At 45.0% G+C, this 17144-nt stretch overlaps 1 protein-coding gene across 1 annotated transcript in view; it reads right to left on the reverse strand.

The window, feature by feature from the left end:
* Window positions 1-17144, reverse strand: part of UTP15 (UTP15 small subunit processome component) — a 234365-nt gene that overhangs the window by 140983 nt on the left and 76238 nt on the right. Inside the window, exon 7 of the mRNA XM_078675269.1 lies at window positions 12262-12397. Within this exon, the coding sequence (XP_078531395.1) occupies window positions 12262-12397 (136 nt within the window). The remainder of the gene's footprint in view (window positions 1-12261; window positions 12398-17144) is intronic.

Below are 17144 nucleotides of genomic sequence, written 5' to 3' on the forward strand. Positions count from 1 at the left end.
TGTGTATATATACATATGTGGAGGTGGAGCTTCAGTAGAACTTTGAGCTCAACCATGAGACGCTGTACCTGGCTGTGAAGATGGTGGACCACTTCTTGGCAGTGTCTGTAAGCATGAGGGAGAAGTTGCAGCTCAACGGCTCCACAGCCATTCTAATCTCTTCAAAGTTTGAGGTGACTCCACTTTCTCATATTGCATTATATAAGTTCAAGCCTTTTCTAATGGTATTCAGCAGGGGGGGGGGGGGCTCTTTACAATTAATACAGAGGATGTCACCTACCAGCTAGAGCGGGGGACCTTGAAGCTGGGGCTACGGGTTCGAGTCTCAGCAGGGATGTTCTACATCCTATGATTCTGGGTAAAACACTTAATTTCCCAGTGCCTAACAAAATTGTTTGTGCAACACAACTGGTGCTCATGTAAAGCGATCTATCTGATACCTTCGGGCCAAGTTTGTGCTATGTAAACCCGCCCTCCCCCTCCCCCAATGCATTTCCAGAAATAAGCTATGGATGTAATAATTCAATAAGTGACTGCCAATCCAAAAAAATATATATATATATATATATTTATATTCATATTTATTTTGGGCCACCTCTTGTTAAGTCGTGTAAATTTACATCTGCCATGTGTTGGGTGCATTCATTTCAAACTGGCCAAAGAAGTCTACCCAACAAGAATATGTTGATTTAAAATCTTAAGTCCCACAGGTTTAGTTGAAAACTACAAGAATGTAATCTGTTGCGGCAGGACGGAGCGGTATCCCTGGTTCGTGCTGTTTATTACCCACAACATCCACAAACTTATGGATCTATATATTTAACACTTTCTTCTAATTTAGCATTTCCAATGCACTGCCCTATTTCTCAGCCTATACTTATCTCAATATACCTTCAGGCCCAACTTTCTGATCTCAAACTTCTTTCTGCTACTCTTTCCAATGTACTACCCTATCTCTCACCCTATACATCTATCATCATATCCTCTACACCCACTCTCCCATTTATCCCAAACCCCATACCCCTACTATGTTCCCCAAAATAACCCTTTCTAGACTCTCTCCTACTCTCCCCTCCTTAAAACAAACCTTTCTAAACTCTTTCCTCCGATTCCTTCCCTCAAAAACACCTTTTTACTCACCCAAAAGCCTCCTCCTACTGCTGAAATAAAAAAATAAAAACCTCTTATTTCAATCAAAATTACCAGACTAACATATTGACTTCTCAAATTCCATATTCAACTATACTAATTCACCACTAATCCTTCATGGTTCCGGAGTAGCGTGCTACTCGCGCGAAAATCGCTTCAACACTCATCAGGGGTAATAAGTGTTATATGAATGCAAACCTTTCTTCCCCTTTTATTCCTCTGCTATCCTTCTCACTCCAAATAACTAATACCCACCATTGAAATTACTTCATAGTTCACCATATTAATTCACCACTAATCCCTTTTGGACTTCCTGGAGGGGTTGGGGGGGATAGAGAGAGGATAGAAAGAGGGGGATAGAGAGAGGAGAGAGAAAGAGGGGGATAGAGAGAGGAGAGAGAAAGAGGGGGATAGAGAGAGGAGAGAGAAAGAGGGGGATAGAGAGAGGAGAGAGAAAGAGTGGGATAGAGAGAGGAGAGAGAAAGAGGGGGATAGAGAGAGGAGAAAGAGGGGGATAGAGAGAGGAGAGAAAGAGGGGGATAGAGAGAGGAGAGAAAGAGGGGGATAGAGAGGGGGATAGAGAGGAGAGAGAGAGGGGGATAGAGAGGAGAGGGAGAGGGGGAGGGAGAGAGAGAGAGGGGGAGGGAGAGAGGGGGAGGGAGAGAGAGAGGGGGAGAGGGGGAGAGGGAGAGGGGGAGAGGAGGAGGGAGAGAGAGGGAGGGGGAGGGGGTGAGGGGGAGAGGGGGAGGGAGAGAGAGGGGGAGAGGGGGAGGGAGAGAGAGAGGGGGAGGGAGAGAGAGAGGGGGAAGGAGAGAGAGAGGGGGAAAGGGGGAGAAAGGGGGAGAGTGGGAGAATGGGGGAGAGGGGGAGAGGGGGAGAGAGGGAGAGGGAGAGAGAGTGAGAATTAAGAAAATTGTGCTCCCAGGCTCGAATTAAAGCATACCTGTAACACCCGTCCTCATGGGAGGTTACGAATGAAGACAAGGCGGTGCTAAGGAGGGACTAACAAGCCTATTAACCAATCAGAAGCTAGCATTTACTAAGGACATGGCACAAGCCTATGACAAATATGGGCAGAGAGTGGGCGTGCCTACAAGTACATACTGCAATACAGCATGCCTCAAAGACCAACGCATGCGCGATGACTCTAGGCTCGACCTAAAAAGGAAGTAGAGGAGAGCTTATTTGAAAAAGACAGGACATTCAATAAGTGTCTCTTACAGAGGAGGTGTTTCAGGTTTTTTTCGAATGCACAAAATAAGAACAGACATATAGTGTGGGAAAGGTGGTTTCTGTTGCAGTTCTAGCGCCCCCCCCCAACCTCCCCCACGTTATGCATGGCTTTTATTGCAACTTTGGCTGAACTGTACAAGGACCCTGCTGTCCAGGTTCTCAGTACACAACTTGACAACTTCAGGCCCCCCTGTAAGTCCCTAGTAAATGGTACTCTTGGTACCGAGAGCATTGGAACTGGAGAGTGTCCCCTAGGGACCCCCCCCACCAGGGCCATACTAACTGCAACTGCAACCTGCATGCCTTGGTGCCATGCCAAGCAGCCCTGCCTAAACTATAGGTAAGTCACCCCTCTAGCCGGCCTTACAAGCCCTAAGGCAAGGTGCACTATATCTCAGGTGTGGGCACATCAGCATGAGCAGAAATGCTCCTACAATATTTAAGTCTATTTGTAATATTTTAAGTGCCAGGGAAGCCATAGAGAATACGTGGGCTGGAAACTCAACACATCAATTTTCCCAGCCTCATGATGGCTTCACTGATCCCAGGAGTGTTTGGTACCAACTCCTCGTAATAAACCCACACTGATACCAGTGTTGGATTTATTAAACCATATACTCAGAGAGCACCTCAGAGGTGCCCCTTGAAAACCTACCAACCCTGGTGTGGTCCTTGACCGGCTTTAGGCAACCTGCCACCACCAGACATGTTTCTGGACCCTTGGGTCGAGAGCCCCTGCTCTCAGAGGCCAGAAACAAAGCACATCGTGGATGGAGGTGTCACACTTCCTCCCCGAGGATGAGCACAGTGCTGGAGAGGTAAGCCTCAAAGGTCTTGCCGCCTTTGTAATGTTACCCTAGCCTCTGCTACTAGCAGCAGATGGCAGCCCCCGGTTCAAACCCCAACTTTTGGCAGGAGAACCGTGGGAAAACTTAGTGAGAAATAGGAAGTGTGCCCCCCTTCGTCAACCCTCACCCCTCCCCCCCTTCCCCCCCCACCCACTTCAGGTGCTGGAGGCTTCGTGAAGGACATTTTCAGTGCCCAATATATTGATGATTGTGAGAGTTATTCAATCAGGGCTGGGACAATGCCCCCCACCCACAGGAGGCAAGCATAATAGTGGGTGTAAACACCCCAGGTAAGAAACCCATTGGTCCCTACCCGTTGCTCCCCTGTAACACCCCTTAATCTTGTATTTAGGTGGCATTCCCAGACCTTGAACTCAGATTCTTGATGACCTAAGAAGAGCCAGACACTACTGCGTCGCACCAGCAGTGAATACTAAAGACACAAACTGACTGAGATGAGCTGCGAATACTGCTGGACATTTGGTAAATACTCCAAACGGGAGTACTTTGAATTGGTAATGTTTGACTGCTATCACAGATCTGAGGTATTTGCAATGAGCTGGATGAATTGCAACATGAAAATATGTGTCTTTTCCATTTAGAGTAGACATAAAATCTCCCTTCTGTAAAAGTGGAAGTACCTGTAGAAGGGTTACCAGATGAAAGTGCTCTAACAGTATATATTGGTTTAACTCTCTGAGATACAGAATAGGTCTTAAGGAGCAGTCCTTTTTGGGAATTAGAAAATAGAGAGAGTAAACTGCTGAACATTGGTACTGTAGTGGAACTGGTTCTACAGCTTCTTTTAATAAGAGAGATTGCACTTTCACGAGCAACCGCAAGTGATCCGGAGACAATTTGTGAGAGCGATGCAGAATGTTTGGAGGATTGGTGATAAGCTCCAGGCAGTAACCATGTTGGATAATTCTGATCACCCATTTGTCAGATGTTAAAGATTGCCAAATGGGGAGAAACTGTTGAAGTCTTCCTCTGACAGGTGTGGTATGGTCGGAGGTAAGCCTGGGGAAGTCGATGCTTATTAGGGGATGGGGAGTTACAAGTGTGGTGCCCTTACCCCTGCCTTTGGAGTTGTTTCCTCTATATCCTCCTCTAAAAAAGCCTCTTTAGGAAGAGGATTGATTGAGGAAGTGTTTTGGTCTGAGGGTGTTGACTTGGACCCTCCCCGGTAAAAAGGAGCACCAAAAAGAGCTGCTGTTTGAAGGGGACTGAAGCGCTCCCATGGATTTTGCTACCTCAGTGTCCTTTTTCAGTTTTTCAAGTGCTCGATCTACCTCATGGCCAAAAAGATGTTATTTGTCAAAAGGTGTATTTAAAATAAATTGTTGGACTTCAGGCTTAAAACTGGAGATCCTTAACCAAGCCTGCCTTCTGGGTAGGACACTAGTGTTGACCTCTCTAGCTGCAGTGTCAGCAGCATCTAGAGCACACCTTATGGAAGAGTTGGAAATTAATTTCCCTTCTTGGACCAAGTCTTGGGCTTTAGCTTTATGCTCACTGGGAGATATTGTAGCAATTGCTCCATTTCGTCCCAGGGCGCCCTGTCGTATCTGGCTAGAAGGCCATGCGTGTTGGCAAGACACCAGTGATTGGCAGCTTGAGCAGCTCTGCGTTTGGCAGAAGCATCAATGAGTTTTGATTCCTTATCTGGGGGAGGAGCGTCCCCCAAGGTTTGGGAATTAGCTTGCTTACGAGCATTGGATACTACCAAGGAGTCAAGTGGTAAATGGCTTTTAATAAATACTGGATCTGTTGGGGAAGGTTTGTATTTGTGGTCGACTCTAGGAGTCAGGATTCATGCACGTAGATTGTCTTTAAAAATGTCGTCTGCGTGGCTCATCATTCCTTTGAGCATAGGGAGTGTTTGGCTGGACGTGTGTGTGGATCCTAGGGTCTCAAATAATAAAATCCTCTTCTAAGGATTCTTTGTGGAGTACCACGCCATGGTATTGTGCAGCTCTGGCAATAAGTTCTTGATAGGATACATTGTCATCAGGTGGAGATGGCTTGGCAGGGTAAAGGCCTGGATCATTAGCCAATGTAGGTTGAATTATATAATCCATCCATGGATCCCCTGGTAAGTGTGAGTCTTCCTCATCAATATCATCTCCCTCATGAGGAGATATTGGAGAGTCGTGAGGTGTGATGTGCAAAGGATCTAAAAGTGGAGAGGAGGGTGGAGGAGATTAAGGTGGTGGATGAAAAGGGATGGTTCCAAAACTCTTTTACTTCAAAGGGATTTTTTGATGACCGCTGTCGTAAGGAAGTGTGGTGTTCTGCACATTTCTTATTTGCATCTTATAATGTCCTCTTTTATTGTTATTTATGGTATGGAATGTTAGTATTGTTAGGAACCTCTACTAGATGTAATTCTGTATTAGAATGTAAGAGCACAGGGAATTGGAAAATCTGATCTTTCAGTTGGTGGCAATCCTCTCGGCCCGTTTGACTTATTTACATGCTTTGCCAAATAAAGCTCTTCTTCAAACTACATGCTGTTGAACCCATCTTTGCGACGATCTTGGGACCCTGAGCCAGCTGTTTAGGGGCGAAGCCAGCTGTTTTGGAGCAAGCCGATTCTTAATTTCGAGCAAGCTTGTGCAAGTCCATCTTTACAGGAAGCTTGTGCTGAGAAGGCGTCTTCGCATGAATATGTTTTCTATCAGGATTAATGTACAATTTCTTTTGTTTGGATGTGATTTATATGGTACAATGTCTATTTTCGGATCCAAAAGGTGCTAAAAGGACCTCTTTGGTTTTCAGCACCGACATTTTCATGCCTAAGATAGAATGACCTTACGGCACAGAGGATTTCGGCTCCGAAGGCGGTTTCTTTTTTGGCGTGTGGGGTTTCGGCTCTGGACCAACTTTGTGCTTGGAACCGGAAGGCTTCAGCTCAGAGGTGGATTTCGGCCAGCTAGGCCCAAGCCGGGAGGCCTGATGAAATCTCAGTGTCGACCGTGGCCAGAAGGCAGAGGTGGTGCCAAAGCCTTAGATTTTTTGGGAGTGGGTGGACGGGGCAAGAAGTCTTCTGTTCTCACGTCATCCTGTCCATACGGCACATCGTCGAGGTCTATTTCCAACTCTGAACCGGAGTCCAAATTGAAGAAGGCCTGTTCCTCCTAAGCCACTGAGGGCTCGAGGTCAACTTGCTCGGAATCTTCACCGAAGATATCCGGTGTATCGTCGACTTGTTGGCGCTGCATCTCTTGACGTCAAGCCTGACGTCAAGCCAGACGATTGCTGAGAGTTTTCTTCGACCAAAAAGATTTGCACACATCGCAGTGTTCTTCTTTGTGCTCTGGAGACGAGCACAAGTTACACACCTGGTGCAAGTCGGTGCGCGGGTACTTGGCGTGGCACAGAGGACAACATTTGAACAGAGTCCGTTCTATCGATGAAGCGCTGGACCGACGCGACCGAAGGCCACCCACAAAACGTTCCAATCGAAATTGGAGATTTCGTTGACAGAATCGATACGCGGAGAAGTGGGAAACATATACGAAACAATACTATGGAGGGTAGAGTGGATTGTGCACTGAGGGAAACCCAAAGAATGATTTCGAACTAGAGCGCATCAATACACGTCTGAACCTGATGGCGGAAAAAAACAATCTAAAAATGGAGTTGATGCCCATGTGCACTATCACCAAACGGAGGAGTCACCTTGCCTCGAACACTTATTCGAAGAAAATCAACTTGCAAACATCTGGGCCCAACACTAGATGGCAGGAGTATGCAAAGCATGTGTATCTACAGCACACATGCCTCAAACACACTGTTTCTGTTCACCTATCAAAAAATGAGAATACACTTGGCTGTTTATCTTTTGGGTATTTATTTTCTTTTGTGTCGTTTAGTCACATACTGAAGGATGATGAGCTTATTTCCTTGTCATTTTCAGGTAGACAGATTCCGTTTTCTTCGCATTTCTATTACTTTCTTTTTTGGGTAGCATGGAACCTTTTCAAGACGTTTTAAATCTGTGGATTTTAGTCATACTTACCAGGCTATTATGGCGACCATGTTTTACACAGAATAGCATGAGGACGCTAGCCATGTTTTCGTTTCTATTGCTTAAGACACCATCAGGCATTTGAAAATAGATAACGTTTAAGCGCTTGGATTTTAGTTGTGGCGTGGAAGGAGAACATACAGGTCTAGCGGAGTTGTGGTAAGTGGATAATGATGTTTAGTGAGTCAGAACATGTGCAGAGTAATATTCAGGCTGAAAATAGCTGCCATGCTTAAAAGGGGTGTTTAAATCATGTTTTTCAGCCAGAAAGCATCATTCAGTTGCAACTAGCTGCATATGATTTCGAGCACCATATGTTACACATTCCCTGGTATGTACAGCGAGAACTAGTAATGGCTTAATTGAGTAGAAATCACAGCAGTGCGTGTTCGTTTTTTTACAGATGTTCTTGACTTTCGCAGTAAATAATTACCAGAGGGAGTTTTTTATTATGTTTGAGTTCAGAAACGAAAACTTCCATGTCAAATTCATACTATTGTTGTGAGTACAAATCCTTTGCCCTTGGGTTTAACTAAGGTAGATATCAGATTTATTTCTTTGTCACTCTATGGCTCAGTACGAAAAATATTGGATATGCATGGTTTGCAACAGGATATTTTTCTAGTCACTGTTCACTCTCTACTTGAAATGCATGCTGTTTCATGTATGGTCCTCAGTTCAAGCACTAACTGTTTGAATCAAATCATAGGAGTGCTCGTCACTTAAGGCACCACGTTTCCTTTTATAAACTTATCTGTCTAGTTAAATAACCATGAAAATATGGCATTGCATTACTAAATATGAATTTGTGATTTGTCCCCCCACCCTCAATCAAGTTTGTGTGTCCAACAGTGTCCCTGAAGAAGGGAGTGATCCTGGAATGCATTAGGGCAACAGATATGTGACTGGATATGCAATTTCTTTTTGTTAAATAAGTCTGTATTTGATTATGATCATTCATTGTAAAACAAACACAGAAAAATTAACGTACAGATTTTTAAAAATATGATGTAATGTTAAATCAAATATAAAATTTTGATAGGAAGAGTAAGTATTGTTTCAATTTGAGTAAAAATAATCTTTTTTGAGAAATTCATTAGCTGTGCGCTCAGGTTTCATGTGTCCAAAGACACCTGCCACACATCCCTGTGTGACATGCCTGCCCAGCACTGCATGTGGCCTAGGTAAGCCCCTTAAGGCAGGGTGCCGTAACCCTCATGTGAGGACCTGTCTGCATGAGAAGACAGGTCTGTATAATATCTAAGGCCATTCTTATATATTATAAGTGCCAAGTAATACATATGATCTAGAAACTGGTCCTTACTAGTTTCCTAGCACAGTAATGGCCTCACTGAATCCTGGGATGTTTGGTCTCAAACATCTCACAATAATAAACCTGCACTGATTCCAGTGTCAGATTTATTATTTCATGCACTCAGGAGTCCCTTCTAGAGGGAACCCCTGCACCAAACCAACCACTGGTGGGTTCCTGACTGGTGAACACCAGCCTGCCACCACGAGACAGGTTTCTGGATTCCTGGGGTGAGAGCCTTTGCTCCCAGGGCCCAGAAACAAAGCCTTTCCTTGGCGGAGGTGTTCACACCTCCCCCAGGTCAGGAAGAGCCATCTGTGTCAAGGAAGCTTCAAATAAATTGCTTCATTTGCAACGCGACCCTCACATCTCCTGCTATCAGGAGCAGAACCCCTTCCGGTCTCACAGCCTTTTCAGCTGGAAGATACGAGGGAAGCTTTAGCAAGCCCAGGAGATGTGCCCACCTCTGCCAACTCCAACCCTCAGGTGGGGGAAATGAGGTGAAGCCCACTCCTCAGTGCCCGCCATCTTGCCGATGTGCAGCATCCCCCAATCAAAGTTAGGGAATGTGCTCCCTCCCACATGTGGGGGGAGAACACCAAGGGCGTAGTCACCCTACGGTCAGTAGCCCATTGGCTACTACCTCGAAACACCTCAAACGTCCCCTAAATACAGTATTTTACGGGGCAGCCTGGAACCCTGAATGGAGTTCCTGACAAGCGAAGATGATTGGCAGAGAAGAAGATGCTACAGACAGAGAACACAGAGACAACTGCGTTGGCCCCAGCCCTACCCACCTGCCGGCTCTTCCACGAAACCTGCAACACTATGACTTCAAACCAAAAACCAGCGAGCTCCACAAACCCAGAGAGGTTTGATCATCTGGGAAAAAGACCCAGACTGCTGCAGACTGTGGCTCTGTCTATAAAAGAAGCCACAGCACCCTACAAACCATGAGAAACTCACATGCCAGGCTGACCTCTGCACCAGACGACCACAGCTGGAGTCCAGGTGGCTCACCGGCCCAGAGGAAGTTCTCCAGCGGTCCTGAGCGCGAATCCGATGAGGGGTGACAACTCCAAGCCCCAGTGACAACTCCAAGCCCCAGTGACGACGCCTGCAGTCTCAACACCGGGATCCCCCGTCCACTGCGACCGGACTGGTAAGCGTATTCCAGATGTCAAAAGGCACCCCTGCAGTCCCGGACTCTGCGTCATGGTGACCAGATCCCTAAGTGTCCTGACATTGATGGACATACCTACACACCTACTTACCTGCCCAGTTGTTGGATCCTACCGGAAGACCCCCTGGACCAAGCCTGCAGTCAAAATCCGAAGACGACAACCTCCGGAGGATTGCATTGGGCTCCCGACACGTTTAAGCACCCTGCGCCCAGCTGCCCTTGTGACGCTGGTGGTGTAGTCTTGGTTGTAAATTGGGACCCCACCCTTTACCCTCACCTTAACCCTAGGAGTTTGTCTCCCAAAACTGAGTGGCCTGCCCGTGAGCAGCCACCAACCGAGGTGCTCCCTTGCCCCATTGGATAACCTGGGCACCCGTGTGCACCAGCCCGCCCTGCTGCCGTTGGTGGTACACCTAGAGTGCTTACCTGCACCTTGGAGAACCTTCATTCTACCTTCCAAACCTTAATAACCAAAACCGTTTACTAACCTGGAAACTGAACACTGCTTTTTTCTCCATAGGAGTGCATTGAATGTTTTTTCTGCTAAAGTGTCACTGTTTCTTACCTTGCAGATCCAAAGTGTATCAATTCATGCAAAAGTATTACATTGCCTCCCCTAAAGTATTGCAGTACCAGTTTAAGCTTTCACTGTAAAAAAAATCACTTGTCAAGTATTCCAGAAAGTAATCTGAATAAATTCCACGTATTCAAAAAAAGTATACAAAGTGTTTCCTATACTGCAAAGTAACTTATAAGCTTGTTAAAAATCAGTACACACCGTATTTTGAAAAGTATTGTTGTTTTGAAAGCATCATTAAGCTGCTACTAAGTATATATTGGTTATAGTAATAAAAATGAAGTAACAACTTTTTATACCAACCATTGGTCGGGATTTAATCTTGGAGTGTGTGACATCATTTCTTGTCTGAGTGTGTACAACAAATGCTTAACACTACCCTCTCATATGCCTGAGTGCCCAACCACACTACCACAAAAGAGAGTAAGGTATTATCTACTTTGCCTATGCTATATCTCTGGGGATCCACTGGACCCTGTGCACACTAAACTTTACTTTGGTATAGTATATACAGAGCCAGCTTCCTACATTACTGTTTTGTCTACTTCATTTTGGGATTTTTATTGTTTGCATTTCCAGTTTATTACTAATTTAGTATTACATAAATACTTTACATATTGACACCAAGTTAAGCCTGTCTGCTCTGTGCTATAGCAACCATGGGGTTAAGCTTCGGTTTAGTAAGTAAATTTAGTAGTTCACCAGCACAAGGAGTTTGATTATTACTTGAGGTGGATACTGACCCCACCCCCAACTAGTAACCCAATTTCTTACACGCCGGATTTAATAATCTACTGCAATATTGGAGGACATACAGCAGGATTTGAGGATCCAGCAGCCGATAAAAGCCACTCCCAGGGCACGAGCTGGTGGGTGCTGGACTTTCCTCCCTGTTGATGAAAGGAAGCATCTACTTGAGCTCTGCTGTTCGCCTGTGGTTCTCTGCTGGGGTTTTGCTCACCACCTGTGTTCCTGGCTCTCCGGCAGAGAAAATATACAAACTACTTGCCCAGTTCGTCGTCACCTTTGCCTCTGGTGAATATTTAAACTTCTTTTTCAATGTCACTACAAAGAATGTCCTCGCATCCTTGGAACTCTGACTCTTCCAACGTTGTTTTAAGAGGTCCAATGATAGGGATAAGCTAAGGAGAGTACGATTCGTTCTGGGACTGGAAACTTCTGGTGAATTCTTGCACTACCACTTGCACCTACATACTGAACTCTGCCTTGCCTTCTAGGTTGTGGTGTAACAACTGTCTCTTGGGTCTTTGACGAGTTATTTACAAATCTTGAGTGAATCTTTTTCTGTGTATGAAACCTGTAATAGTGGAGCTTTAACAGATGGGTATACATCACAGGAACAGTCTCACAATGATTCCATTGGCTCTGTCAAAATAAAGGTACTGTGCCACTGACATGTTGATTGTTTATTAAAAAAATAATTATATATCAATTTCAGAAAATTCCATCTTTTAATTGAAGCACCATGCTTGAACCATCGGTATAACTACAGCCTACTGCCTCATAGATTTATAAGATATACACACACACACACACACACACACACACATATATATATATATATATATATATATCTATATATATATATATATATATATATATATATCTATATATATATATAGATATATATATATATATACACACACACACTTATTATAAACTTATGAGGCTGTAGTGCTACCCATGATTCAAGCATGGTGCTTCAAGCATGTGAGCTTCAAGCTCAATTGTAATCATGCACTCCTTGCCAAGTAAAGTTCCAATGCTACATTTTGGGCGCAGTTCACATAAGCATCAAAAGCTTAAATGAAAACATATTAACACTTCATCAAGAAAAAAATGTTCAACATGCAAAAGAACGCCTACTGCTAATAACAGATAAAGGAGAACTGTAACAAAACTCACCTATCCAATGAACCAGACAGCAGCCTATGTCCTGAGCTGCTTAGGCACAGACTGGTAACAGTTTTATGATGATTTCTCAAGGACACCAGCAACTGACCTCCCCTTAACATGTCCCAGATCTTAACATATCGACCTCCTTTATGATGGAAATAAAACAATGTTTAATGTATAACAATATTCAGACAAATAGAAGTTTTCAGAACAGCTACATTTTTGAAGATCCGTTTGCTTTGTTACTGAGCAACATATGCAACAAAACCGCCTAACTGGTCTCCACATTAATCCTCAAATGCTCACTTCTACTCTTCCTGAGTTTGTTGCAACCCTTCATACTGCTCTGAACTTTACAAATACTACTTTGTATTTATGAAAAAGAGGCATGTGTAAAACAAAAATAAATTAAAAAAAATAAAAAACTAGGCAAACTAGGATACATTTTCTTGAAGCATACATCACAATACCAATGACCTACTTCCAACGAAAGGAAGCAATTATTACTTTTCTTAATAGTATGTTGTCACGGGGCTGCTGGACAGGAACCGGACTTTAATACCTCTTCATTTCCGCCCCGTGGACAGGATTCCTGCGGCCCCTTTAATGTGGCCTGGGCTTTCCCGGAGGAGGACTCGTCAGCCGCGACGTCACCGGCTTATGCCCAATCAGACAGCGAGGCAGAGGTAAAAGCCTGCCTACAGGAAGAAGACGCCGCGAAAGCCGGGCGGGGATCGAGTGAGGAGACGCCGAGCAGTGTGGAGAAGAGTGAGCGCCACGAGGGGAAGCCGAAGACGGACAGCCCAGCCGAGAAGGAACGCCAGGAGGCCAACGTTCCCACGAGCCGCCCCGCCGCACTTCTGGAGAAGTGTGGCTAGACAAGGTACGGGGCCGGCTAAAGGGGCTATTTGCTTCACGGGCGGATACGGGGTAGGTGAGGACTGAGGGAGGTCACGGGACTGACTTTCGTACTGTGCATGGCCCTTCACATCACGAGTATATGCAACCTTTGTCAACTATCGCTCAAACAGTTGTCTATTACGGAAAGTCACACCCGGTGCTGGTTCCTGGTGATACCCTCATTCCCCACTCCCCTATATCACGTGAACGTTTCCCCGAATTAGCAGTAATTGCGGGCCTTTGTTTTTTTTTCTTTCATTTCATGTCGGGAATGACTCCTGCTGTGCCCTGACATCGTTCCCTGGAGCCTCCACGCCTACAACGAGAACGTCATACTCCTGTAGAAAGACTGCCTGATAGAAGGACATCCCTTTAAGAAGAGACTGTCTCCGTTAATGTTTGTTTCTCCTGAACAAAGGAATAACTTTCATTTTGAACGTCGTGTTTTGTGGCTACCCATTAAACACTTGTTGAACTCTCTAAAAGCAGTGTGCTGCGTCCTTCCTAAATCAGCCCTTACCTGCATACCCGACATATGTATTAGAAACAAGCATTAGCAAAGTCAATAGGATGTGCCTTGTTGGACTGTTGAGTTTGTCAATGCATTTTGCCTATGATGTTTAGGATCAGCAAAATAAAAAGGAAATGACACTATGATGCAGACACGTCTTGTAGTTCATTTAGTAAATTGAAACATAAATATTTCATTTATAGGAAAGCACGTTTGGTCACCAAAGGTCAGCTGGCAGGCCCTTCACACATAAAAAAAGGTAAATATAACTAGATAATGGTATAGTAATGTGTGAGTAGCTGATGGGAGGAAGAAAGAGCGAATGAGGGAGGGGGCGGGAACCAAGAGCACGACGGAGATGCACATAAGCACATATTTTAGAGTGCTGAGAGGCCTAACAGCAATGGACTGTCCCAAATATATTTAAATGAAAGATTTCTTTAAAGGGCGGAGAGGGGGAAAAGGAGCAACAGAGGAATGGGTGCAGTGGGCAGGGGACACAGCGACTGGATGAGCATTTGAGGGAAGGGAAGAATCACAAGAGAGATGGCAACAAAATACAGACTGGTATAGAGTGTTTGATGAAAAAGAAAAGAGTATTTCCCCAAATATGAGCATTGGAAGAATAAAAATTAGCTAATCAAAAGGATGGTAAAGAGGATACGCTCCAGGGAAGAGACTAACACAAGAAGAGAAATGCAAGCCACTACATCAGGAGCAAATGAGAATGATATTAAAGGCAACAAATGGTAAGCAAGGGGCAAGCTCTAAGCCCACTATACATATTCAGTATGTGTAGGAAGCTGGCTCTGTATACAGTATACCACTAAGTGGTTATATCGTGCATAGAGTCCAGAGATTCCCTCAGAAGTGTACGGGGCTCAATGTAAACCCAAAGTTCTCTATTTGATCCTGCAAACCCAAAGTGCTCGATTTGTGATAGTGTGGGCGAGCAGCCTTAGGTCTAACACAGAGGAGTGTAAGACATGTGTTATGCACACAGTGATTAATAAAGGACACATGGCTAAAAAACGAGATCCACACCAATTTTAGAAAAATATGCTTCTGTCAAGATTTATGTTAAGACCAAGATGTTTGCATAAACGTAAGTACGTTTTTTCAGGAAAAATAAGTTATCCTTTAAAGAGTGGGCGCAATGCAACTTTCAAGCGTTGCAATGTTAACCTATGGGAGGAAAAAAAGAAGGCAGTTTCGCAGGTAAGTACAAGACTTACAAATCCAGTCTTCGGGGTTTGAGGTCAGCACCAGACAAGGTTAAAGTTGAGACTAAAGGAGCACCACCAGCATCACAGGGGCGGGCAGGTGATGAGGTCACAGTCAAGGTCAGACGCCCAATAATAACCAATAGGGACTGGGGGTGATTGAAGATGCCCTGCTCACAGTAAGTGAGTAAAGCGGTGTCCAGGGTTGATCTCCTGGATTTAAGGTAAGCACAGGGGGTCAGACGCCCAATATTAACCAATAGGGACTGGGGGTGATTGAAGATGCGCTGCTCACAGTGAGTAAAGCGGTGTCCAGGGTGGATCTCCTGGATTTAAGGTAAGCACAGGGGGGTCACAATGCAACACCAAATTTACACCCACAGTGGCACAGGATCGGTAGAGTGCAGTGTCAACACAGCGTCGAGTGCCAAATGCTTTTCCATGGAGAAGATCGGTTTTGAACAAAGGCTTCAGGCTCATGAAGGGAGGCCGGACGAAGAAAACCCACAGCTGGCCAGGTAAGTAAAAATGCTAGGCGGCCTAGGGACACATATGGTTGAGGTCTCCAAGGCCCAGGGGCTTTAGATGCAGGGGGATCCTGAGCTGTGGGAAATCTCTTATCGGGCAGATCGCAGTCAGGGGGGGGCATGGGGAGTCTTCAAGTTGAGGCTGCAGGCGTCGAGAAGTCCGGCAGGGGTCAGCCCACGGTGGACACATGCTCAGAAGCGCTAGGAACCTTCGCAGGAGTGATGGGCCACTTGGAGCCTTGGGCGTCAGGTGCAGAGGTGGATCCGAAGGAGAGTTTGCAGTTCCGCAGATCAGAGTTCTTTTTCTTTGCAGTTGGTTTCTTCTGGACAGGTCTGCTGTCCACAGGAGATTAGGAGTCTTTCTTTAAGGCAGGTAGTCCTCCCAAGGTTCTAGAGGTCGCTAGTCTGCTGGGCGAGTCGCTCTTCTTCAGCAGGGTCTTTGAGGGCTGAAGACAGGTCGGTAGGGCTGGGTCCAAGTCAGTTGGTGTCTTCAGTTTTCGCTGCTGCATAACTCTTCTTTGTAGGTCATTGAAATCTGATTTCATGGTCTGGGGGAAGCCACCTAAATACTAGATTTAGAGGCATTACAAAGGAGTATCAGGTAGGGACCAATGGGTTCCTTACCCGTGTGTCTACACCTACTATTATGCCACTTCCTGAGGTGGCATAGCCCTAGCCCAGATTGGATAATTCCCACCATTTTCAAGATGGTGGGAACTGAAATGTGTGCTTTACTTCGGCTCCAGAAGCTGAGGGGAGGAGTTGGAGAAGGGGGGCCCACCCCCTATTTGTACAAAGTTCTCTCACCGGTTCTCCCACCAAAAGCGGCTTAAAGGCTTTGTGTTTGGTACGCTATGATTTAGGTCTGCATCATTACATGCGATTACTGCCTAAATGAAATTACCTACCACGCCTTACCTACCAAGACTTTCTATCATGACTATTTATGAAAGTATGTTTGCACTGCGCTCCAAGGTTTGTTAATGTACACAATGGGACTGAAAGACTATTCCTGCATCCTGGTTGTTTTCCAGTGGCACCCAGTGGGTGCAGCCACGCTAAGGCATGGGCATAAAACTGCAGAGTACAGCATTGTGTCTTCTACCCTAGACAAAGTATGGAATTTTAAGAAGGCAAGCCCTCATTACAGCTTAGTTGTATTGCTCTCCAGTTTGCTTTTTTTCACTACCTGGTGTGGATCAGAGCCTACTTCTAAGTACTCTGAGCCTTCCTGCATAGAAGAGAATGCCCCGATTGTGGCTTACATATATTTGATGATTTTTACTGCTGATATGCAAAGTTATGCCACCACATTATGGCTTCAAACCATGTGTGCTGTGTCATGCATGCCTGCAGCAGTTGATTTCTGTAGGAAGCTGTCTTTTTATGTAGTGTACCAAAACGAATTACCCTACGTAGAACGTCCAGAGGACCCTTACTGGCATACAGGACTTAAATTTATAATCCCAAATGCTCTCTTTGGAGGTAGTGTCGGGGAGCAGTTTAGGCTTATCAGAGGGTAATGTTAAGCATTCAAACTGAGTCAATAATATTTTTTCATATATATATATATATATTAACACCAAGAACTCTTAATTGCACAAGTACGCTTTGAGAGATCAATTTTTACAAGTGAGTAAATTTGTAGCACAAATGCGTTCTTACGCTGTAATGCTTTACAATGAAGAATGAAACATGACTGCATGCAGGTATTTGCAATCATATTCAGGA

The sequence above is a fragment of the Lissotriton helveticus genome, chromosome 2_1 (assembly GCF_964261635.1).
Source record: "Lissotriton helveticus chromosome 2_1, aLisHel1.1, whole genome shotgun sequence".
NCBI classification, from domain to species: Eukaryota; Metazoa; Chordata; class Amphibia; order Caudata; family Salamandridae; genus Lissotriton; species Lissotriton helveticus.